At 46.5% G+C, this 24,416-nt stretch overlaps 1 protein-coding gene across 1 annotated transcript in view; it reads left to right on the forward strand.

Annotated features, from left to right (window-relative positions):
• Window positions 1-1,472: 1,472 nt before the first annotated feature.
• LOC137561079 (protein kinase C theta type-like) overlaps window positions 1,473-24,416 on the forward strand; it is an 80,922-nt gene continuing 57,978 nt past the window's right edge. The window contains exons 1-2 of the mRNA XM_068272316.1: window positions 1,473-1,616; window positions 12,034-12,109. Of these exons, the coding sequence (XP_068128417.1) occupies window positions 12,067-12,109 (43 nt within the window). The 5' untranslated portion in view covers window positions 1,473-1,616; window positions 12,034-12,066. The remainder of the gene's footprint in view (window positions 1,617-12,033; window positions 12,110-24,416) is intronic.

Genomic DNA, 24,416 nt, shown 5'->3' on the forward strand with positions numbered 1-24,416 from the left:
CAAAGCTGTCCCCTTGAGTGGTCCACAATGTGATCCCCTCTCATAGGCTGATGCTTATGAGAGGTGATCACTGATTGGATCGCGAGGGGGAGGGACGGAGGTGGGAAAAATTTTAATAATAACAAAATGTAAATTTAATAAAAAAATTCTTTATAAATTAATAAAATAAATTAACCTGGCAGCAGCAATCCGATGTCACCAAGAGAAGGGGGGTTAATTCATTTGTGTGCTCAGTTGTATAGCTTGGCAGCGAGATTTTAAAGCTGCAGAGCACTGAAATATAAAAAACAGCCTGGTCACTAGGTGGGTGTAAGCCTGTGGTCCTTAACCTCCATGGTGGTATGATTATTTCCAGATGTTAGTGTCTTTTCTGAACGTTTCAGACCCTAAAACCAGGAAAAAATCTTGCTGTCAGAAAGCCAGCAGCAGCCCCTGCACTTATTCACCTCCCTGGAATCCAGAGCTGCAATTTTCCCTCCGTCCTCCGGTTAGCGCTGTAACTCTGTAGTGAGATCACTGACGGCAATCTCACCAGAATGATTCAGAGCCTCCGTGGAGAGGAAGTAGAATGGCTGCCTGCGTGTGGATCCCCTGGCAGGTGAGTAAAAATGCCCGCTGCACGCCATTGCTCGGCATTGAGCTCCCGGTGGCTAGCCCGAGCATAGCTCGGGATTACCGCCAGGGAGGTTAATAAAAGCTTGAAGCACAAAATCTGAACTAAATTTCAAATATATAATTGTGGTAACTTACAACCCAAAATTAAAGACATTGAGGAAGATATCGAAAGCCCTACAACCGATACTCCATAAAGACAAACGCCTGAAGGATGTTTTTTCCTAATTTACCACTGCTTGCTTTCAGACAACCTCCCAATTTGAGACAAATGATTATCAGAAGTGCATTATCTACACCAGAAACTCCAGGCACATTACCCTGCAATAACACAAGGTGTGAGACCTGCCCTTATATCTTATGCACAAGCCAAATACAAATATCAAACTCACAGAAATATCATCAAATACAAGACCAATTTTCCTGCGAGTCATCCAATGTTGTATACATGATACGCTGCATGAAATGCCCCTCAAGAGGAATCTATATAGGAGAAACAGGACAAAAACTGCGCACAAGAATGAACCATCACCGCTTTAAAATCAATTAAGGGTAAAATGGACACACCAGTGGGCCAACACTTCTGTGAACCAGGACACAGCATGCAAGATCTAAAAGTACTTGTTCTTAAGGGTAACTTCAAAAATGATCAATCAAGAAAAATTTCTGAGTACAAATTTATGAAAATGTTCAAGACATTAACAGAAGGTTTAAATTGTGGAACAGGATTCATAACACCATATGTAACATGATTGATTTGGCTTCATGATCTTCAGAAACCTGCTGGATTTCATGTATGGTTGCATAAGCTCACTGGCTCCAGCCTGCTGATCACCTGACACCTGACAACGGATAAACAGTAACCAGCATAACTGTCATCTTCGTGTTTACCATTTATCTGCATCAGTGTTTTACTTCAGCTAACATCTGGAAATATGCCTGAATAAGAGGACTAGATCCCAGAAAGCTTGCATCATTTAACTCTATTAGTTAGCCATTAAAAGGTATTATTTTTTACAAAACTTTTTTTTTTCTACCTATATAATTTGTTTGGCTAACACGGTACAGAAACGTTTTTGCTACTAAATATACTCCCCAAAATCTCTGATCATTTATACTTCCAAGCTGCAGAAGCTCAACCTCCACTAATACAAATGTAAAGGTAGCCATACATTTAGCGATGATGGACAGATTTGACCAAGAGACAAATCTCTCTCTAATCCAGTGTTGCTCGAATACAGTCCGTGATCACGGCATAGCCGTGATTCATGAGCATTTTTTCACTGTCCAAAATCGTGATCTGAATCCGTGATCAGGAATCGTTCACGGAATTCAATCACGGGTTCAGCTGTTATTCCGCGTATTCGGCCCGTGATCACAGCCGTGATTAATAGCAAAGCCCCCTTACATGCTATAAACACCAAATTTGCAGGGTATGCTAAGTAGAACAGTGGGAACAAGGGAAAACATGTTTTCAAAAAGATCTTATAGTGTTTAAGAAAACTGATTTTAAACGTTCAAAGCAAAATAGTATACATTTAAATGCGGTAATGACAGTTAATGTACAGTGGGATGCGAAAGTTTGGGCAACCTTGTTAATCGTCATGATTTTCCTGTATAAATCGTTGGTTGTTACGATAAAAAATGTCAGTTAAATATATCATATAGGAGACACACACAGTGATATTTGAGAAGTGAAATGAAGTTTATTGGATTTACAGAAAGTGTGCAATAATTGTTTAAATAAAATTAGGCTGGTGCATAAATTTGGGCACTGTTGTTATTTTATTGATTCCAAAACCATTAGAACTAATTATTGGAACTCAAATTGGCTTGGTAAGCTCAGTGACCCCTGACCTACATAGACAGGTGAATCCAATTATGAGAAAGAGTATTTACTGAAGAGTAGCAACATGGGCAGGGCCACGCCTGAGCTGGTGCTTTGGGTGCATTGCACCCAGGCACCTCTCTCTGACAGGTGCCGCCCGGCCGCCGCTCACCCCCTCTGGCCGCCACTCCCTCCCTCCCTCTAGTCGCGTCAGACCTCGATCAGGCAGCGACCAATAGTCCGGGCGCTAGGACCTAGCACACCGCACTGATATGCGGAAGTGACATCACTTCCGCATATAGAGCGGGTGCGTCCGGCGCCCGCTCTTACTGGTCGGGTCGCCCGCTGATCCTGAGGTCAGACACTGCAAGGTGAGGGGGGAGCGGCAGCAACGGCTAGAGGGGGGGGGGGCTTCTATCACTCACTACCTAAACGGGGTCCCTGTCACTCACTACCTAAAGGGGGTCCCTGTCACTCACTACCTAAATGGGGTCCCTATCACTCACTACCTAAATGGGGGTCCCTGTCACTCACTAGCTAAACGGGGGTCCCTGTCACTCACTAGCTAAACAGGGGGGGTCCCTGTCACTCACTACCTAAACGGGGGTCCCTGTCTCTCACTACCTAAATGGGGGACATGGGTGTGATTAGGCCGGACATGGGTGTGATTATGTGGTTGGGCGTGGTTAATTTAACCACTCCCATAGGTGCCAGAGAAAATCTTGCACCCAGGGGCCAGGCACCCCAGGCTCACCCCTGAACATGGGGTCTCAAAACAAATCTTAAATGACCTGAAGACAAAGATTTTTCACCATCATGGTTTAGGGGAAGGATACAGAAAGCAGTCTCAGAGATTTCAGCTATCTGTTTCCACAGTTAGGAACATATTAAGTGGTGAGAACAGTCAGAGTCAACATACAGACCAGCACCAAAGACCTACAACATCATCTTGCTGCAGATAGAGTCACTGTGCATCGTTGAACCATTCGGGTGGACTTTATACAAGGAGATGCTGTATGTGAGAGTGATGCAGAGGAAGCCTTTTCTCCCCCACAACATAAACAGAGCTTCTTGAGGTATGCTAAAGCACATTTGGACTAGCCAGCTTCATTTTGGAATAAGGTGCTGTGGACTGATGGAACTAAAATTGAGTTATTTGGGCATCACAAGGTGCGTTATATATGGAGGAAAAATCAACACAGCTGTAAGGGATAGCGGACCTGCTGCCAGTATGCATGTGGCAGCGGGCTCTGCTTCCCAGGCTCTCACCGCTGGTGTGCCGCCGAGCGGGGCAGTGCCGACGGCGGAGTCCGCATGCTCAGCGGACTCCGCCGCGCAGTTGCTTCCTGAGGGGTCCCCTTCTCCGCGAGAGGAGGCAGGATCTTTATGCCTCTAGACAAGAGTGAGCTGACCAGGCCGGTCAGCTGACTCCGACTGCTCTGGTGATTGGCTGGGGCTCTGGGGCGGCGCTGGGCAGCTCTTTTGCTACATATAGGACTTGCTTGTCAGTAGCAAGTTGTCTGCTGTCATGAATACATCCGTGTTAGCGCTCAGACCTTAGCTCAGTTTCCTTGGTGTTGACACCAAGGACGTCACACCTTAGATTAGGATTGTATTTGTATATTTACCTGTGTTTTGACTCTGGCTATCCCTGACTACTCTTTACTCTAATCGCTCTTGTACTTCTGCCTATCTGATTCAAGTTGCCGACCCTGCCTGTTTACCGACTCTGAATCAGCCTTCCGTTTCTGTACTGCTGCCTCCTTCTTTGTTGCCGAACCTCCGCTTGTCTGACCTTTCTCCCTTCAGTGGAACGTCTCCCACTGTAGGGTTATCTCTGAGGCTTGCCTCTCCGAGACGCCTGCCCCAGCAGACGATTACTGCCAGGGGCTGAGATTCCTCTCTTTGCCGGATTTGAGGATCTCACACACGGGGTTCCCATTCAGAGGTAACCACACCTCTGAGGAATTGCCGTGTGGTGGATATTTCCACTATATTGTGAATTATTGCTGTCGTTTTTGTTATTTACTGTGTTAGGTGTCTGGAGGTTAGTTTCACTTGTATTATTGGTGATTCTGCAGATCATCAATAATCAGGTAATATCTGTATTGTTGGTGATACTGCAGATCACCAATAATCAGATTCTCTCTGTTTGCTGACACCGATCCTGACAGAACAGCAGACCACATTATGGATGCATTACGCAGCCAGGTTGAGGCTTTGAACACCTCGGTAAATAACCTCATCGAGGTGGTTAATACGCAACAGACCCAGATCAATCAACTGACTGGGTCTGTGCAGGTCCTTCAAACGACTGTTACCACAATGCAATCCCCTTCGGTCACAGATCTTCGTATGTCAGTACCCGAGAAGTTTTCAGGGCATAGGTCTGACTTCCAGAATTTCCGCAATCGAGTATTGTCCTATTTTGAATGAAGGCCAAATTTATCAGGTTCTGAGCCTCAAAGGGTGACGTTTATAAAGACCTTATTAACCGGGGACTCACAAACCTGGGCATACGGTCTACCGCCAGAAGATGCGGCATTAACCTCAGTCCAGGAATTTTTTTAAGCAATGGCCATAATATATGATGATCCAGACGCTTCCATCACTGCCGAGAGGAAGCTTAAAAATCTTAAACAGGGTCGGGATTGTGTTGAAGTCTATGCGGCAGAATTTCGAAAATGGGCTGTGTCGGCTAGGTGGGGGTCATATGCATTGTTGGACTGCTTCCTTTCAGGTCTATCAGACGCGGTAATGTTGGGTCATCCTAAACCTATATCTATTGATGACGCTATTTCGTTGACCGTCCGAGTGGACCGCCGGTTACGCTATCAGCGTCAGTCAAGAGGGAAAAGTGCACTAAGGTCACTCTTCTATGCTCCCTCGTCACTTACCCTACCCACAGATGAACCGATGCAGGGGAGGACTGGCCAGGGGGGAAGGGGGGAGATTTCCCCCCAGGCTGCCTCTCATTTAATGATTTAGGGCTGGCACTGTGCCTGGTGAATTCAGGTTTTTGTATAAGGCAATGTGAAACACTAGGCTGAATGAAGGAAATAAACACCCAATTACAGAGCAATTGCAGGGCAGGCAAGCTAGTAAATATACACAGCATGATACAGAGCAGAGGCTTGCCTGCAGGGTCCATGGAAAAAAATCTGTCTGGTCTCTCACCATTGTTAACTGTCACGCTGTCCCTCGAGTGTCCTTGCTGTATTTCCCACGTGACTACCGGCATATAGCACGTGGGACACGTGTGTGATGTCATTTGGGCTGGGGCTGCCGTGAAAACGGGCCTCTAGTTTGTGTTTTCCCCCCAGGCCAAAAGGTCCCAGTCCTCCCCTGAACCGATGCAGATCGTACATTCCCGCTTGACACAAGCGGAGAGGGATCGCCGGAGGTCTGAGAAGCTTTGTCTGTATTGTGCAGAGGAGGGTCACTTTGCAAAAAATTGCCCCAAGAAATCGGGAAACTCTGCCGCCTAGGAGTAGTTGGAGGTAGCTCCCTAGGCGAGCAGACGTTACCTCTGAACAATAATCGTTTACTCTTACCTTGTTCTATTTCTTGGGAAGGCCGGGCCGCGTGCATTGAGGCCTTTGTGGACTCTGGCTCGGCGGCCAATTTTATTGACTACGAGTTTGTAAAAAGATTGGGAGTTCCGTTACATTCATTAAACCGTCAACTAGTAGTCACTGCAGTAGATGACTCTCCATTGCAATACAGACAACCCCTCTTGTGCTACACATGACAACCTCCACCATTATCCTTGGTATGCCCTGGTTGCAGCTTCACTGCCCGCAGATTGACTGGGTGTCAGGCCAGTTACTCAGTTGGTCACCGTATTGTCATAGTCATTGTTTGTCAAAAATAGCTATTTGTACCACCAAGGTGGAGGTTAAAGGGGTGCCAACACAATACACTGAATTTGCTGACGTGTTCTGTCCTAGGTCCGCTGACAAACTCCCATCTCATCGGAGTTTCGACTGCCCCATTGACTTGAGATCTGGTTGTATGCCCCCTAGAGGTCATCTCTATAATTTTTCAGGGCCTGAGAAGCAGGCAATGTGGGAATACATTACAGAAAATCTGGCAAAGGGTTTCATCCGTCCTTCCCGGTCACCGGCCGGGGCAGGGGGTTTTTTTGTGCAAAAAAAAGACGGTGGTCTTAGACCTTGTATTGATTATCGTGGTCTAAACAGATCACCATAAAGAATTGCTATCCTCTGCCCTTGATAGATGATCTTTTCGCAGCATTCCAAGAAAAACACCTGCTACCTACAGTAAAATATGTTGGTGTTTCCATCATGCTGTGTGGCTGTGTGGCCAGTGCAGGGACTGGGAATCTTGTCAAAGTTGAGGGACGCATGGATTCATGTATGGATCAGCATCAGCAGATTCTGGAAACCAATGTCCAGGAATCAGTGACAAAGCTGAAATTGCGCCGGGGCTGGATCTTTCAACACGACAACTAACCCTAAACACTGCTCAAAATCCACAAAGGCATTCATGCAGAGGAACAAGTACAACGTTCTGGAATGGATACCTCAGTTCCCAGACCTGAATATAGTTAAAAATCTGTGGTGTGAGTTAAAGAGAGCTGTCCATGCTCGGAAGCCATCAAACTTGAATGAACTAGAGAAGTTTTGTAAAGAGGAATGGTCCAAAATACCCTCAAGCAGAGTCCAGACTCTCATTGGAACCTACAGGAAGCGTTTAGAGGCTGTAATTTCTGCAAATGGAGATCTACTAAACCAGGGGTGCCCACACTTTTTCGGCTCGCGAGCTACTTTAAAATTTGCCGAGGCCAGGAGATCTACCAACGTCCCAAATGCTAAGCACCCCCCCGCGTAGGTTAGCCAGGTATATGTGCCTGCAGCATAGGTTACGTGGCCTCAGTATAGGTTAGCCTGGTATATGGGCCCTCAGTGTAGATTAGCCAGGTATATGGGCCCTCAGTGTAGTTAGCCAGGTATATGGGCCCTCAGTGTAGTTAGCCAGGTATATGGGCCCTCAGTGTAGATTAGCCAAGTATATGGGCCCTCAGTGTGGTTAGCCAGGTATATGGGGCCTCAGTGTAGATTAGCCAGGTATATGGGCCCTCAGTGTGGATTAGCCAGGTATATGGGCCCTCAGTGTAGATTAGCCAGGTATATGGGCCCTCAGTGTAGTTAGCCAGGTATATGGGCCCTCAGTGAAATTAGCCAGGTATATGGGCCCTCAGTTTAGGTTAGCCAGGTATATGGGTCCTCAGTGTAGGTTAGCCAGGTATATGGGCCCTAAGTGTAGTTACACAGGTATATGGGCCCTCAGTGTAGTTAGCCAGGTATATGGGCCCTCAGTTTAGGTTAGCCAGGTATATGGGCCCTCAGTGTAGGTTAGCCAGGTATATGGGCCCTCAGTGTAGTTAGCCAGGCATATGGGCCCTCAGTGTAGGTTAGCCAGGTATATGGGCCCTCAGTGTAGATTAGCCAGGTATATGGGCCCTCAGTGTAGTTAGCCAGGCATATGGGCCCCCAGTGTAGGTTAGCCAGGTATATGGGCCCCCAGTGTAGGTTAGCCAGGTATATGGGCCCTCAGTGTAGATTAGCCAGGTATATGGGCCCTCAGTGTAGTTAGCCAGGTATATGGGCCCCCAGTGTAGGTTAGCCAGGTATATGGGCCCCCAGTGTAGGTTAGCCAGGTATATGGGCCCCCAGTGTAGGTTAGCCAGGTATATGGGCCCCCAGTGTAGGTTAGCCAGGTATATGGGCCCCCAGTGTAGGTTAGCCAGGTATATGGGCCCTCCAGGGGTATTTACCTGCAGCGTAGGTTAGCAGGCAGGCAGAGGAGAAGAGGCGGCGAGGAGAGACTAGCAGCAGGCCAATGGGATGCAGGAGAAAATCGGCGGCGAAGAGAGAGGCGGCTCGGCCGCTACGTCATGGCTGGGGGCGGCGCTGGGCACGTTACAAGCACGCACGTTGCGGGCTGCCCGTCGCCGCCCCCAGCCATGACGTAGCGGCCGTGCCGCCTCCCTCCTCCCTCTCTCCTCGCCTGCATCCTTATTGGCCAGCAGCTAAACACTATGGGCTGCTGGCCGCAACAAACTTTTACGAGACGCGGCCGAGAGGCCGCGATCTACCAAGAAGGCGGTCGCGATCTACCGGTAGATCGCGATCGACCTATTGGGCAGCCCTGTACTAAACATTTATTTCATTTCTTTTTTATTTATGTACCTGCCTAATTTTGTTTAAACAATTATTGCGCACTTTCTGTAAATCCAATAAACTTAATTTCACTTCTCAAATGTCGCTCTGTGTGTCTCCTATATGATATATTTAACTGACATTTTTTATCGTAGCAACCAACGATTTATATTTTAGAAAAAACACAGTCGCGCTGACATTTGTGTATAAATGAATATATACCCCCTCCTCAAAATTTTATATAAATATACTGCGGATACGGTCTTGGTTCGCCTCCTCCACTCTGTCACACAACACAATACACCTGGAGGCGGCGCCACTCAAGACAGAACCACCAATCCACATAGATCTCTGTAATACACTCAAGGTACAATTCACATGTATCTAGTATCAACACTGTCCTCTAACAGCTTCAATCTCTGTGGTGCACCATGGACACAGTTCATACAGATCCAGTATCAATACTGTTTTCTGGCAGCTTCATAAGTCATCAAAAACACTTCACAATGGGTTGATCTTCACACTACAATCACCTCCACCTCACTCTTTGTGCCAGACTCACCATCTGCTATAACCCTCTGATGGGTCAGATGTGGCCTTTGGGACCGTTAATTGGTCATCCCCCACCTCTCTGGCAACTCCTGGGCACCACCTGGATCACCATCCACCAATGGGGTCTTCCTTATATATTGCACATCTCCTCAATCCACCTAAATAAAATAGGGCTCTCATAGTGTAAAACTGTATGGCATTTATTCAGTATAAAATCTTATTGCACTCACGTTGATATATTTAACTGACATTTTTTATCGTAACAACCAACGATTTATACAGGAAAATCATGACGATTAACAAGGTCGCCCAAACTTTCACATCCCACTGTATTTACCGCATTTACATGTATACTTTTTTCCTTTGAAACTTTCTTTAAACCTTTAAAATCGTTTTTTCTCAAAAACTATAAGGTCTTTTTGAAAAAAATGTTCCCCTTGTTCTCACTGTTCTACTTAAAGGGAACCTTAACTGAGAGGGATATATATGTTTCCTTTTAAACAATACCAGTTGCTTGTCAGTCCTGCTGAATGCTGATCTCTTTGGCTGCAGTAGTGGCTGAATCACACACCTGAAACAAGCATGGAGCTAATCCAGTCTGACTTCAGTCAGAGCACCTGATCTGCATGCTTGTTGAGGGGCTGTGGCTAAAACTATTAGAGACACAGGATCAGCAGGAAAGTCGGGCAACTGGTATTATTTGAAAAGGAAATATCCGTATCCTTCTCAGTTTAGGTTCTCTTTAACATATCCTGCAAATTTGGTGTTTCTAGCAAGTAAGGGAGCGTTGCCATTAACCGCTAAAGTCGGCGTTTTTTGGAGGTTTTTAAATACTTTTTTAATTTGAAATTTTAAAATCGATTTTCTCAAAAACTATAAAGTCTTTTTTGAAAAAAAAAATGTTTACGTTGTAGCCACTGATCACCTTTATAATGTATGCAAATGTGGTGATTGTAGCATGTATGGGGGCTTTGCTATTAACGTTAAATTCTAATCCATGATCATGGCCGTGATAACGGGAAATTTACAGGCAATCACGGATAAAATCCGAGTCGAATTCATAAGTCTTGAAACTGACAGATCACAATCACGGCTTATACGGATTTTGGGACTGCCTTGGCCGGATTTATTCAAGCCCGTGATTGGGGGTATCCGAGCATCACTACTCTGATCGAATCTGATTAGAGAGAGAGATCTGCTGGTTGCCAATACACCGCAGGCCGATTCCTGATCGATTTCAGCATGAAGTCTCTCAGGAAAAGGCAGAGCTCCCCACATCCGCCACTCCCCTCCTAGTGTATAAATGTACCCCTCGTGTGTGCATTTATACATTACCTGTCCTGCATCAGCCACAGCCTGAAGCCCCTCCACACTCAGAATATTATATGCGATGTGGTATTTAGCACTCAACACAGGTATCCAAGTATAGGTACCCCAGTATAGGTATCCAGTAATAGGTGCCCGTAGTATAGACAGCCAGGTATAGGTGTCTTGTATGTTGGGAGGAAAGGGACTTGGTGACGTGACATCACCAAAATTGGTAATGTCATGACGTCCAGGATGTCAGGTCGCTAAGTCCTGATTCTCCCAACATACAAGACCAGAGCTGTGCAGCGGACGTGATGTGATCAGCGCTGGCTGGAGGCACGGTAATTTAGTGACACAGCACTGGGAACTGCAAGGAGGTTGGGGTACCTGTGCTGGGGCAGCTATTTTTCCTTTCCTGGAGGGGGGGGGGGGTAAAATGCTGCAGAAAACCTGAGCGGCATGCCTGACACTGTAGTCGATCATACTGCTTTTAGCTAAATTTTCTCGCTCGACACAGTGTCAGACATACCGCCCAAGAGGTTAAGGGGAACACCACCTGTAGTGGTCAAGTGGTTAAAGTGTGCCTGAGATGAGAATAAAGAAAGATTTGATACTTACCTGGGGCTTCCTCCAGCCCCATTAGAACCATTAGTCCCTCACCGTCCTCTTGAGTGCCTCTATTCTCCGGCTATTGGTACCAGTAATCTGGCTCAGCCGGGCCAGTCGGTCTCTTCTGCGCATGCACGGCACCTCCGTACATATGCAGTTTTCAGGGAAGTGATGTCATAATAGCAGCATGTACAGTATATACAGTATAAGCAGAGGCCATGCAGCCAGAAGCTCACGTTTGTTTTCATTAGTGATAGTGAAGGCGATTGATTTTGCTCTTGAGCGATTTACTCATTAGTGAGATTTTCATTAGTGAACTATGCTGCGCTTCTGTAAAAAGGAACCTCAGGCTTGAGGTTCAGCAGCCCACTGCACAGCCTCCCAATGCTGCCCCAGTGCCATCACTACTGGCTAGGATGACAGGTAGCTGTGCTTTCTATCAGGGCTTTCTTGGGCAGACTATTGTGCTGCTGTAGACCTGCCCCATCTAAAAGGCTTTCTGCAACTGTGCTGAAATATCTAAAATCGGATGATTGTGGTCATGTGGAGGAGGTAGTAGCTGGGAACCCCACGCTGGAATATCAGATATCGGATATTTTACTCTATGTGGAGGAGGAGTTTACAGCAGGTAGAACAATAAGTGCTGATTTTAAATTGTCTTTTTGACTTCAATTAGAAAATGTAATAAGCTGTCTTTCTCACAGAATTAATGAAAGACTTTCCAAACTTCACTCGGTCGGTCATTAGGTGACTGGAGTTAAAAATTCAGGAAAAGTGGGTGGAGCCTAAACCAAATTAGAAGATGGATCAGAAGATTGGGGGTGATGATGAGTAATGGAGGACTCAATCGAGAATACGAATTAGGTTTTTGTATAAAATTATACCTTGACTGGTTTTTGCTGCATGTTTTAATGTATTTATTTTTGCTCTTTTGTGCAGAGCTCTCCGTTTTCCTGTACTGGCGGTTCCTGTATGGAGAAGTCTGTTTCTATTTATGTTTGCTGCAGAGGAGGTGGTGAGATGTTATACATTGTTTATATTGTGGGTGGTGTTGCCATGGAGACGTTGTGAATAGGTCTGTGATGGCGGCTGCTTAGCAGCGCTATTGTTTACTGATGACGTCAGACGGTGCCGGCCCAGTGGGCGGCATCTAGTTATGTGTGGTGTCTATTGCGCACTTAGTCTGCACAAGACAGATGAACGGACCTCTCGCGGCGTCTGTCTGGTGACGTCACATGGTAGTGAGTCACCTGATCCGAATGCAGCAAATGAGAAGCCAGGGGCGGATTCTGTGAGCGGAGGACGCTACAGCGCCCAGGCTTGGTCTACGTAGTGGGTTTTTCCCTTTGAAAAGAGACATAGTCTCCTATCAGGTCCGCAAACCTTTGCAGGTAAACTGATTGGCTGCTTGTAATTTAAAATGATTGGATGGGAATGAGGGTGGGCATTATAAATATGATGTCACTAGATTCCTTAGTCGTGGTTGAAACAGCTTGAAGAAAGGCTGATACCTGAAACAGCGGGCTGTCGCTGCATGGCCACAGATTTTAACATGATTTTTCAATAAAAGAGCTTTTCTATTTTTGGACGTGCCAGCCTCCATCTCCTTTTGTGTATCCAGTTTGGATCTGAGGGTGCGAGGATCCATTGAGGCTTGGGCACCCTTTTTCCCTGTCTAACGAGTGCTACTCTTTTTATCATTGGGTCAACAGTTGGATCATAACCATCAAATTTGCAGGGTATGTAAATAGGGACAGTGGGTAAAAGAGGAAAAAGTTTTTCTGACCGTGGGAAAATTAAACGCCCGCCGACTTTAGCGGTTAATAGCAAAGTCCCCTTACATAGTAGTACTACTAACCGGTTCATCAGGATCCGGTTCTTTTTAATGAATTGAATGGAATGAATTGGTTCTCATTCAATTCAAGTCATTAAAAAAAACGGATCATGATGAACTGGTTAGTATAGCTGAGAATGCGTCCTGTGAGGACGCATAGCTGCCGGCTCCCGCTGTCTCCCCCCACCTGCCTTCACCTGTCACCTTCACCTAGCCTGGCACCTGGTGCACCCATGGGTGCACCAGGTGCCAGGCTAGGTGAGGGTGACAGGTGAGGAGGTGGGGAGGACAGCGGGAGCCGGTGCTATGCGCCCTATGCGGACGCATTCTCTGCTATACTAATTAGTATAGCTCGCCGGCTCCCGCTGTCTCTCCCCACCTGCCTTCACCTGTCACCCTCACCTAGCCTGGCACCTGGTGCACCCATGGGTGCACCAGGTACCGGGCTAGGTGAGGGTGACAGGTGAGGAGGTGGGGAGGACAGCGGGAGCCGGTGTTATGCGTCCTGTGCGGACGCATTCTCTGCTATACTAATTAGTATAGCTCGTCGGAGATCTTCAATCAACTTAATTGAAGATTGCAAGATTAGAGGATATTGGCGTGGGACATTTCCGAGGATATTGGCATGGGAACTTTTTTTTAAAGGTACAGGTAAGTATTTCTGGTTAATTAAGAACATTAAAGGACTATTTTCATCGTTGTGTTTTATTTCATTTAACCCTTTGTGGAAATGGGTAAAGGGTACTTTGTACCCTATATACTCATTTCTCCTGGGAGGGGGGTGGGCATCTGGGGTCCCCTTCTTAAAAGGGACTCCCAGAGGCCACCATGAACCCCCCCAGGGAGTCGTCACCCCTTGGATTAGACAAGGGCTCCGGGGAGAGGGGAAGGCTTGGCCGCCCCTCTCCCCGGAGCCCCCCCCATACCATGGGAGCTGGTAAAGCTCAGGGTGCAAAGCCCCACATAGCCGGGGCTCTGCTTTCTGGCTATCCCAGCCTGCAAGGGGGAGAGGGGTTACAGAGAGCTAGGGAAAGGGGACCCCACATCATTTTGGGGGGAAATGTCCCACTCTCTGAACATAACAAAAAAAATTAAATAAAAAAAATTAATAACATTTTTTTTTTTTTTAAATATTGTTTCCCACTATCTTTTTAACATATCCCGCAAATTTGGTGTTGCTAGGATGTAAGGGGCCTTTGCTATTAACTTCTAAAGTTGGCGGGAATTGTTTCCCTAAGAACTGTCATTTACACATTTAAATGTATACTATTTTTCTTTGAAATTTTAAAATCGATTTTCTCAAAAAGTATAAGGTCTTTTTGAAAAAAAAATTTCCTATTGTTCCCACTGTTCTTCTTAACATTCCCATGCAAATTAGGTGTTTCTGGCATTTAAGGGGGCTTTGGTATTAACCGTTAAATTCGGCGGTGGTTGGAACATTTCCCACACTCAGTACAAGATCTTTAAAATTGATTTCCTCAAAAAGTATAAGGTCTTTTTGAAAAAAAATGCTCCCTCTTGTAGTCACTGTCCCTCTCTACACACCCTACAAATTTGGTGTTTCTACTATGTAAGGGGACTCTTGTAGTCACTGACCCCCTCAAGGGTTATACCCCTTGAAACATCTTTTCCATCACTTTTGTGGCCAGATACAGTGTTTGAAGTTTTTAAAGTTTGCCAGCCCATTGAAGTCTATTGCGGTTCGCATGGTTCATGTTCGAGATTTGAAAATCCAAAATCGGAGGTTCAAGCCATCTCTATTGAACAATCAATAATTAACTTCCAATTACATGTGGTCTTAAAAGTGCGACAAAAGATTGCATCTGATGAGAAAAAATTCTACCTTTAATACATCAACAAACTTAGTTTAGAAAAAAAAAAGCATGACTAAATGAAATAAAAATGCAATGACACCTCTGCGTGACCATTGATATACCATACGTGCGTTTTAGATGCATTTTTGAAAAACATGCAGAAATCCTACGTTTCAAAAACGCATATTGCAGAATGCAAACAAATGCGTTTTCTTCATGTGGCCATTGACTTACATTATGAGTGTTATTGCTAGCGTTTCTGCGTAGTGTGTTTCTACCCAGAGAGCAGAATAACGGGAGGCGGGCGGCCTCATCAGAAGGGAGGCGGCAACCTAAGTTAGTTAACCCTTGCTTACACTTCATATTAAGGTTCTTACTGACTGCTACATTGGTTTCAATTCACTAAAGCCTGTGTGGTGTCTGATTTAGCTACATCGTCTGATTTAGCTACATGTAGCTAAATCAGACAGCACAGTGTGTCCGGAAAAGCTACACTGTCTGAATTAGCTACAATGGCAAAAAACAAAGCCTGTGTATATGTTGCATAATATATTGTTTGACCTTTAGTGATAGGTTAAAGGTTACAGATCTTATTTATGTAATGATAATTATGTTGGCTATGAAATAGCCAATATATTGTTCTTCTAGTTCAGCTCCCACAGTTTTAGGGTGCAAGCGCCAAACTTTCTACACTTATTCGTCCTGTAGCGAAGAATATTGCTTGTGCTTTAATAGGCGATCCCACCCTCCGTGCCCCTGCGGCGGACCCCGGCAGACCCCTTTTTCTGTGTTGACTTTGACAGGGAAAAATGTTAAATCGCTGCCACTCGTACAGTTTTGAAGCTACACTCCCCAAACTCGGACCACATATTGTAGGTGTAACCCCAAATAAAAATATTTATTTTGGGGGTCACTCTAAAGTGGGCGGAGCTACCAGCGGCCAGTGAAAGTTTGAAGTTACACTCACCAAATTTGGGTCATTTGGTCATGGAGTGAAGCTGAAACATTTTGTCACATTTTGGGACCCCAAAAGTGGGCGGAGCCATAATCAACCAATCAGATTTTCCCCATTGACTTCAATGAGAAAATGTAAACAGCTGTAATTCTCACTGTATTAAAGCCAGAGTTCCCAGACTTGGCACACTGGGTCACTGGGTGACTGGGGTTAAAATTTGGCAAGGTGGGCGGAGCCGCATACAGCCAATCAGACACATAGCCAACATCCTGTGGTTTCTTCAGAAACAATACCATCTAGTTAATATTATTATTGCCCCCCCCCCCCATTTTCTATACGCTACTCCTCCAGTTTCAGGGGTACAAGCCCCAAACTTTCCACACTTATTCGTCTTATAGCCCCCACCCACATGCAGAGTAGCACAGAAAAGGATTAAGATGAAATAGGGCCCTGGACAAGATAGCACTTTTTTGGGCACTAGTCTACTTTAGGGGACCCAGCAAGAAACCTCATAGGGAACAGTTCTCCAATCACAGCATCCTTTACCGCACAAAGCATTTGTGAATGGCTGAACAGGGTGGGTGTAGTTTATTACAACCTAGAAGTTCAAGAGCATGCCGTCCACCCAATCACATTAGCTAGATTTCCCTATGAGGTTTCCTGCTGGGTCCCCTTAAGTAGACTAGCGCCCATTTTTGTGCAATGCTCAAGGTCACCTGACTTTTTTAGTTAGATTTGGTGGAGGTAGCCTCCACCAGGCCCCTAGACCAGACGCGTAGCACTATGCGGGCGCTAGGACCTAGTGGACACCGCACTGATATGCGGAAGTGACTTCACTTCCGCATATACAGCGCGGTGTTCACCGAGATCGGTGCACCCGCTCTAACTGGTCGCCGGCTGATACTGAGGTCTGAAGCTGGGCTGTCCCTATCACTATCTAACCTGGGGGTGCCTGTCACTATCTAACCTGGAGGGTCCCAGAATTTATTCGTAAAGTGGGCAGCACTTCACCATAAAATTAATCGTAACGTTGGCAGCATTTCACCATAAAATAATCGTAACGTGGGCAGCAGTCACCATAAAATAATTGTAAAGTAGGCAGCAGTCTCCAGAAAAATCGCAATGCCGGCGGCGGGCAATGCTAGATTGTAAGCACCCTTGTAAAGCCTAAAGGTGCTCATTGGACTTTGGGCCCCTTAGCGCAGTTAGGCTGCAAAAAAGTGCCACACATGTGGTATTGCCGTACTCAGGAGAAGTAGTATATTGTGGTTTGGGGTGTATTTTTACACATACCCATGCTAGGTGGGAGAAATATCTCTGTAAATGGACAATTGTGTGTAAAAAAATAAAAAAATTGTCATTTACAGAGATATTTATCCCACCCAGCATGGGTATGTGTAAAAATACACCCCAAAACACATTATACTACTTCTCCTGAGTACCGCAATACCACGTGTGACACTTTTTTTGCAGCCTAGGTGCGCTAAGGGGCCCAACGTCCTATTCACAGGTCATTTTGAGGCATTTGGTTTCTAGACTACTCACGGTTTAGGGCCCCTAAAATGCCAGGGCAGTATAGGAACCCCACAAGTGACCCCATTTTAGAAAGAAGACACCCCAAGGTATTCCGTTAGGTGTATGGTGAGTTCATAGAAGATTTTATTTTTTGTCACAAGTTAGTGGAAAATGACACTTTGTGAAAAAATAACAATAAAAATCAATTTCCGCTAACTTTTGACACAAAATAAAATCTATGAACTCATCATACACGGAATACCTTGGGGTGTCTTTTTTTTCTAAAATTGGGTCACTTGTGGGGTTCCTATACTGCCCTGGCATTTTAGGGGCCCAAAACCGTGAGGAGTAGCCTGGAAACCAAATGCCTCAAAATGACTGTTCAGGGGTATAAGCATCTGCAAATTTTGATGACAGGTAGTCTATGAGGGGGCGAATTTTGTGGAACCGGTCATAAGAAGGGTGGCCTCTTAGATGACAGGTTGTATTGGGCCTAATCTGATGGATAGGAGTGCTAGGGAGGTGACAGGAGGTGATTGATGGGTGTCTCAGGGGGTGATTAGAGGGGAAAATAGATGCAATCAATGCACTGGGGAGGTGATCGGAAGGGGGTCTGAGGGGGATCTGAGGGTTTGGCCGAGTGATCAGGAGCCCACATGGGGAAAATTAGGGCCTGATCTGATGGGTAGGTGTGCTAGGGGGTGACAGGCGGTGACAGGAGGTGATTGATGGGTGTCTCAAGGTGTGATTAGAGGGGGGGGAATAGATGCAAGCAATGCACTGGCGAGGTGATCAGGGCTGGGGTCTGAGGGCGTTCTGAGGGTATGGGCGGGTGATTGGGTGCCCTAGGGGCAGATAGGGGTCTGATCTGATGGGTAGCAGTGACAGGTGGTGACAGGGGGTGATTGATGGGTAATTAGTGGGTGTTTAGAGGAGAGGGTGGGTCTGAGGGGTGCTGTGGGTGATCAAAGGGCAGGGGGGGCAGATCAGTGTGTTTGGGTGCGTACTGGGGTGGCTGCAGCCTGCCCTGGTGGTCCCTCGGACACTGGGACTACCAGGGCAGGAGGCAGCCTGTATAATACGCTTTGTATACAATACAAAGCGTATGATACGCTTTGTATGAGGCAGATCGGGGGTTAACATCCCGCCGGCGCTTCCGTATGGCCGGCAGGATGTTGCCACGGGTGGGCGAGCCAGTTGCCGGGGGAAGCGCGTGATCACTCCCCCGGCATGCCGAAAGGACGCGCCGCAGATGGGCGTATTGCGGTCCTTTCGGCGTCCACTTTGCCGCTGCCCATCGGCTGTGGGCGGTCGGCAAGTGGTTAAGTACTGTCCATATCGTTAATTGCGGCTTTTAACCACTTGAGGACCTAGGGCTTCCTACCCCTTAAAGAGAACCCGAGGTGGGTTTGAAGAATGTTATCTGCATACAGAGGCTGGATCTGCCTATACAGCCCAGCCTCTGTTGCTATGCCAAACCCCCCTAAGGTCCCCCTGCACTCTGCAATCCCTCATAAATCACAGCCACGCTGCTGACAAACAGCTTGTCAGAGCTGGCTGTGTTTATCTCTATAGTTTCAGTCTGCTGCTCTCCCCGCCTCCTGCAGAACTCCGGTCCCCGCCTGCATCCCTTCCCTCCCTGCTGATTGGAGGGAAGGGATGGGGGCAGGGACCGGAGCTATGCAGGAGGCGGGGGAGCATCTGAGACTGACACTACAGATGTAAACACAGCCTCACACCATGGCTGTGATTTATGAGGGATTGCAGAGTGCAGGGGAACCTTAGTGGGGTTTGAGATAGCAACAGAGGCTGGGCTGTATAGGCAGATCCAGCCTCTGTATGCAGATAACATTCTTTAAACACACCTCGGGTTCTCTTTAAGGACCGGCCACTTTTTTTCCATTCAGACCACTGCAGCTTTCACGGTTTATTGCTCGCTCATACAACCTACCACCTAAATGAATTTTGGCTCCTTTTCTTGTCACTAATAAAGCTTTCTTTTGGTGCTATTTGATTGCTCCTGCGATTTTTACTTTTTATTATATTCATCAAAAAAGACATGAATTTTGGCAAATAAAAATGATTTTTTTAACTTTCTGTTCTGAAATTTTTCAAATAAAGTAAAATTTCTGTATACATGCAGCGCGAAAAATGTGGACAAACATGTTTTGGATTAAAAAAAACCCATTCAGTGTATATTTATTGGTTTGGGTAAAAGTTATAGCGTTTACAAACTATGGTGCAAAAAGTGAATTTTCCCATTTTCAAGCATCTATGACTTTTCTGACCCCCTGTCATGTTTCATGAGGGGCTAGAATTCCAGGATAGTATAAATACCCCCCAAATGACCCCATTTTGGAAAGAAGACATCCCAAAGTATTCACTGAGAGGCATAGTGAGTTCATAGAAGATATTATTTTTTGTCACAAGTAAGCGGAAAATGACACTTTGTGACAAAAAAAAAAAGTTTCCATTTCTTCTAACTTGCGACAAAAAAAATGAAATCTGCCACAGACTCACCATGCCCCTCTCTGAATACCTTGAAGTGTCTACTTTCCAAAATGGGGTCATTTGTGGGGTGTGTTTACTGTCCTCGCATTTTGGGGGGTGCTAATTTGTAAGCACCCATGTAAAGCCTAAAGGTGCTCATTGGACTTTGGGCCCCTTAGCGCAGTTAGGCTGCAAAAAAGTGCCACACATGTGGTATTGCCATACTCAGGAGAAGTAGTATAATGTGTTTTGGGGTGTATTTTTACACATACCCATGCTGGGTGGGAGAAATATCTCTGTAAATGACATTTTTTTTATTTTTTTTACACACAATTGTCCATTTACAGAGATCTTTCTCCCACTCAGCATGGGTATGTGTAAAAATACACCCTAAAACACATTATACTACTTCTCCCGAGTACGGCGATACCACATGTGTGGCACTTTTTTGCACCCTAACTGCGCTAAGGGGCCCAAAGTCCAATGAGTACCTTTAGGATTTCACAGGTCATTTTGAGAAATTTCGTTTCAAGACTACTCCTCACGGTTTAGGGCCCCTAAAATGCCAGGACAGTATAGGAACCCCACAAATGACCCCATTTTAGAAAGAAGACACCCCAAGGTATTCCGTTAGTAGTACGGTGAGTTCATAGAAGATTTTATTTTTTGTCACAAGTTAGCGGAAAATGACACTTTGTGAAAAAAAAAACAATACAAATCAATTTCCGCTAACTTGTGACAAAAAATAAAATCTTCTATGAACTCACTGTACTACTAACAGAATACCTTGGGGTGTCTTCTTTCTAAAATGGAGTCATTTTTGGGGTTCCTATACTGTCCTGGCATTTTAGGGACCCTAAACCGTGAGGAGTAGTATTGAAACAAAATTTCTCAAAATGACCTGTGAAATCCTAAAGGTACTCATTGGACTTTGGGCCCCTTAGCGCAGTTAGGCTGCAAAAAAGTGCCACACATGTGGTATCGGCCTACTCGGGAGAAGTAGTACAATGTGTTTTGGGGAGTATTTTTACACATACCCATGCTGGGTGGGAGAAATAACTCTGTAAATGGACAATTGTGTGTAAAAAAATCAAAAGATTGTCATTTACAGAGGTATGTCTCCCACCCAGCATGGGTATGTGTAAAAATACACCCCAAAACACATTATACTACTTCTCCCGAGTACGGCGATACCACATGATTGGCACTTTTTTGCAGCCTAACTGCGCTAAGGGGCCCAAAGTCCAATGAGTACCTTTAGGATTTTACAGGTCATTTTTGTTTCAAGACTACTCCTCACGGTTTAGGGCCCCTAAAATGCCAGGGCAGTATAGGAGCCCCACTAATGACCCCATTTTAGAAAGAAGACACCCCAAGGTATTCCGTTAGGAGTATGGTGAGTTCATAGAAGTTTTTATTTTTTTGTCACAAGTTAGCGGAAATTGATTTTAATTGTTTTTTTTCACAAAGTGTCATTTTCCGCTAACTTGTAACAAAAAATAAAATCTTCTATGAACTCACCATACTCCTAACGGAATACGTTTGGGTGTCTTCTTTCTAAAATGGGGTCATTTGTGGGGTTCCTATACTGCCCTGGCATTTTAGGGGCCCTAAACCGTGAGGAGTAGTCTTGAAACAAAAATGACCTGTGAAATCCTAAAGGTACTCATTGGACTTTGGGCCCCTTAGCGCAGTTAGGCTGCAAAAAAGTGCCAATCATGTGGTATCGCCGTACTCGGGAGATGTAGTATAATGTGTTTTGGGGTGTATTTTTACACATACCCATGCTAGGTGGGAGAAATACCTCTGTGAATGACAATTGTTTGATTTTTTTTACACACAATTGTCCATTTACAGAGAGATTTCTCCCACCCAGCGTGGGTATGTGTAAAAATACACCCCAAAACACATTATACTACTTCTCCTGAGTACGGCGATACCACATGTGTGACACTTTTTTGCAGCCTAGGTGCGCTAAGGGGCCCAACGTCCTAATCACAGGTCATTTTGAGGCATTTGTTTTCTAGACTACTCCTCACGGTTTAGGGCCCCTAAAATGCCAGGGCAGTATAGGAACCCCACAAGTGACCCCATTTTAGAAAGAAGACACCCCAAGGTATTCCGTTAGGTGTATGGCGAGTTCATAGAAGATTTTATTTTTTGTCACAAGTTAGTGAAAAATGACACTTTGTGAAAAAAAAACAAAAATCAATTTCCGCTAACTTTTGACAAAAAATAAAATCTTCTATGAACTCGTCATACACCTAACAGAATACATTGGGGTGTCTTTTTTCTAAAATGGGGTCAGTTTGTGGGGTTCCTATACCGCCCTGGCATTTTACGGGCCCAAAACCGTGAGTAGTCTGGAAACCAAATGTCTCAAAATGACTGTTCAGGGGTATAAGCATCTGCAAATTTTGATGACAGGTGGTCTATGAGGGGGCGAATTTTGTGGAACCGGTCACATGCAGGGTGGCCTTTAAGATGACAGGTTGTATTGGGCCTGATCTGATGGATAGGAGTGCTAGGGGGGTGACAGGAGGTGATTGATGGTGGTGGTGATCTCAGGGGGTGGTTAGAGGGGAAAATAGATGCAATCAATGCACTGGGGAGGTGATCGGAAGGGGGTCTGAGGGGGATCTGAGGGTTTGGCCGAGTGATCAGGAGCCCACACGGGGCAAATTAGGGCCTGATCTGATGGGTAGGTGTGCTAGGGGGTGACAGGAGGTGATTGATGGGTGTCTCAAGGTGTGATTAGAGGGGGGAATAGATGCAAGCAATGCACTGGCGAGGTGATCAGGGCTGGGGCCTGAGGGCATTCTGAGGGTATGGGCGGATGATTGAGGGCTTTAGGGGCAGATAGGGGTCTAATCTGATAGGTAGCAGTGACAGGGGGTGATTGATGGGTAATTAGTGGGTGTTTAGGGTAGAGAACAGATATAAACACTGCCCTTGGGAGGTGATCTGACGTCGGATCTGCGGGCAAACTATTGGTGTGGGTGGGTGATCAGATTGCCCGCAAGGGGCAGGTTAGGGGCTGATTGATGGGTGGCAGTGACAGGGGGTGATTGATGGGTGGCAGTGACAGGGGGTGATTGATAGGTGATTGACAGGTGATTGACAGGTGATCAGTGGGTTATTACAGGGAAGAACAGATGTAAATATTGCACTGGCGAATTGATAAGGGGGGGGTCTGAGGGCAATCTGAGCGTGTAGGCGGGTGATTGGGTGCCCGCAAGGGGCAGATTAGGGTCTGATCTGATGGGTAACAGTGACAGGTGGTGATAGGGGGTGATTGATGGGTAATTAGTGGGTGTTTAGAGGAGAGAATAGATGTAAACACTGCGTTTGGGTGGTGATCTGATGTCGGATCTGCGGGCGATCTATTGGTGTGGGTGGGTGATCAGATTGCCCGCAATGGGGCAGGTTAGGGGCTGATTGATGGGTGGCAGTGACAGGGGGTGATTGATGGGTGGCAGTGACAGGGGGTGATTGATAGGTGATTGACAGGTGATTGACAGGTGATCAGTGGGTTATTACAGGGAAGAACAGATGTAAATATTGCACTGGCGAATTGATAAGGGGGGGTCTGAGGGCAATCTGAGCGTGTAGGCGGGTGATTGGGTGCCCGCAAGGGGCAGATTAGGGTCTGATCTGATGGGTAACAGTGACAGGTGGTGATAGGGGGTGATTGATGGGTGATTGATGGGTAATTAGTGGGTGTTTAGAGGAGAGAATAGATGTAAACACTGCGTTTGGGTGGTGATCTGATGTCGGATCTGCGGGCGATCTATTGGTGTGGGTGGGTGATCAGATTGCCCGCAAGGGGCAGGTTAGGGGCTGATTGATGGGTGGCAGTGACAGGGGGTGATTGATGGGTGATTGACAGGTGATTGACAGGTGATCAGGGGGGATAGATGCATACAGTACACAGGGGGGGGGGGGTCTGGGGAGAATCTGAGGGGTGGGGGGGTGATCAGGAGGGGGCAGTGGGCAGGGGGGGGATAAAAAAAATAGCGTTGACAGATAGTGACAGGGAGTGATTGATGGGTGATTAGGGGGGTGATTGGGTGCAAACAGAAGTCTGAGGGGTGGGCGGGGGGGGGTCTGAGGGGTGCTGTGGGCGATCTGGGGCAGGGGGAGGAGAAATCAGTGTGCTTGGGTGCAGACTAGGGTGGCTGCAGCCTGCCCTGGTGGTCCCTCGGACACTGGGACCACCAGGGCAGGAGGCAGCCTGTATAATACACTTTGTAAACATTACAAAGTGTATTATACACTTTGTATGCGGTGATCGCGGGGTTAACATCCCGCCGGCGCTTCCGTATAGCCGGCGGGATGTTGCGGCGGGCGAGCGGTGACAGGCGCCGGCGGAGGATCGCGTCACGGATGACGCGATCGCTCCGCCCATGCCCTTATAAGGACCGCCGCCTCTGTGGGTGAGCCGGTCCTTAAGGGCTCCACTTCCCGGCCGCCCCTGTGCGTTAGGCGGTCGGGAAGTGGTTAATATTGGTGCTTATGCCAGCCCCGTTTTTCACCTGCTCTGCACCCTACCCCCTGCCCTTCCCCTCATATCATGTGCTACCAATTTCCCACCAGAAAAGGTTGGTCAGTACACCTTAAACCTCCCCCCCCCCTTGCAAAGTGGCTAGTATGACTATCCCTCCCAACATCTTATGTGTGTGCCCTCCCCCCCCCCCCCAATCTAATAGTCCTC

This window comes from Hyperolius riggenbachi, chromosome 3 (genome assembly GCF_040937935.1).
Source record: "Hyperolius riggenbachi isolate aHypRig1 chromosome 3, aHypRig1.pri, whole genome shotgun sequence".
Lineage (NCBI taxonomy): Eukaryota > Metazoa > Chordata > Amphibia > Anura > Hyperoliidae > Hyperolius > Hyperolius riggenbachi.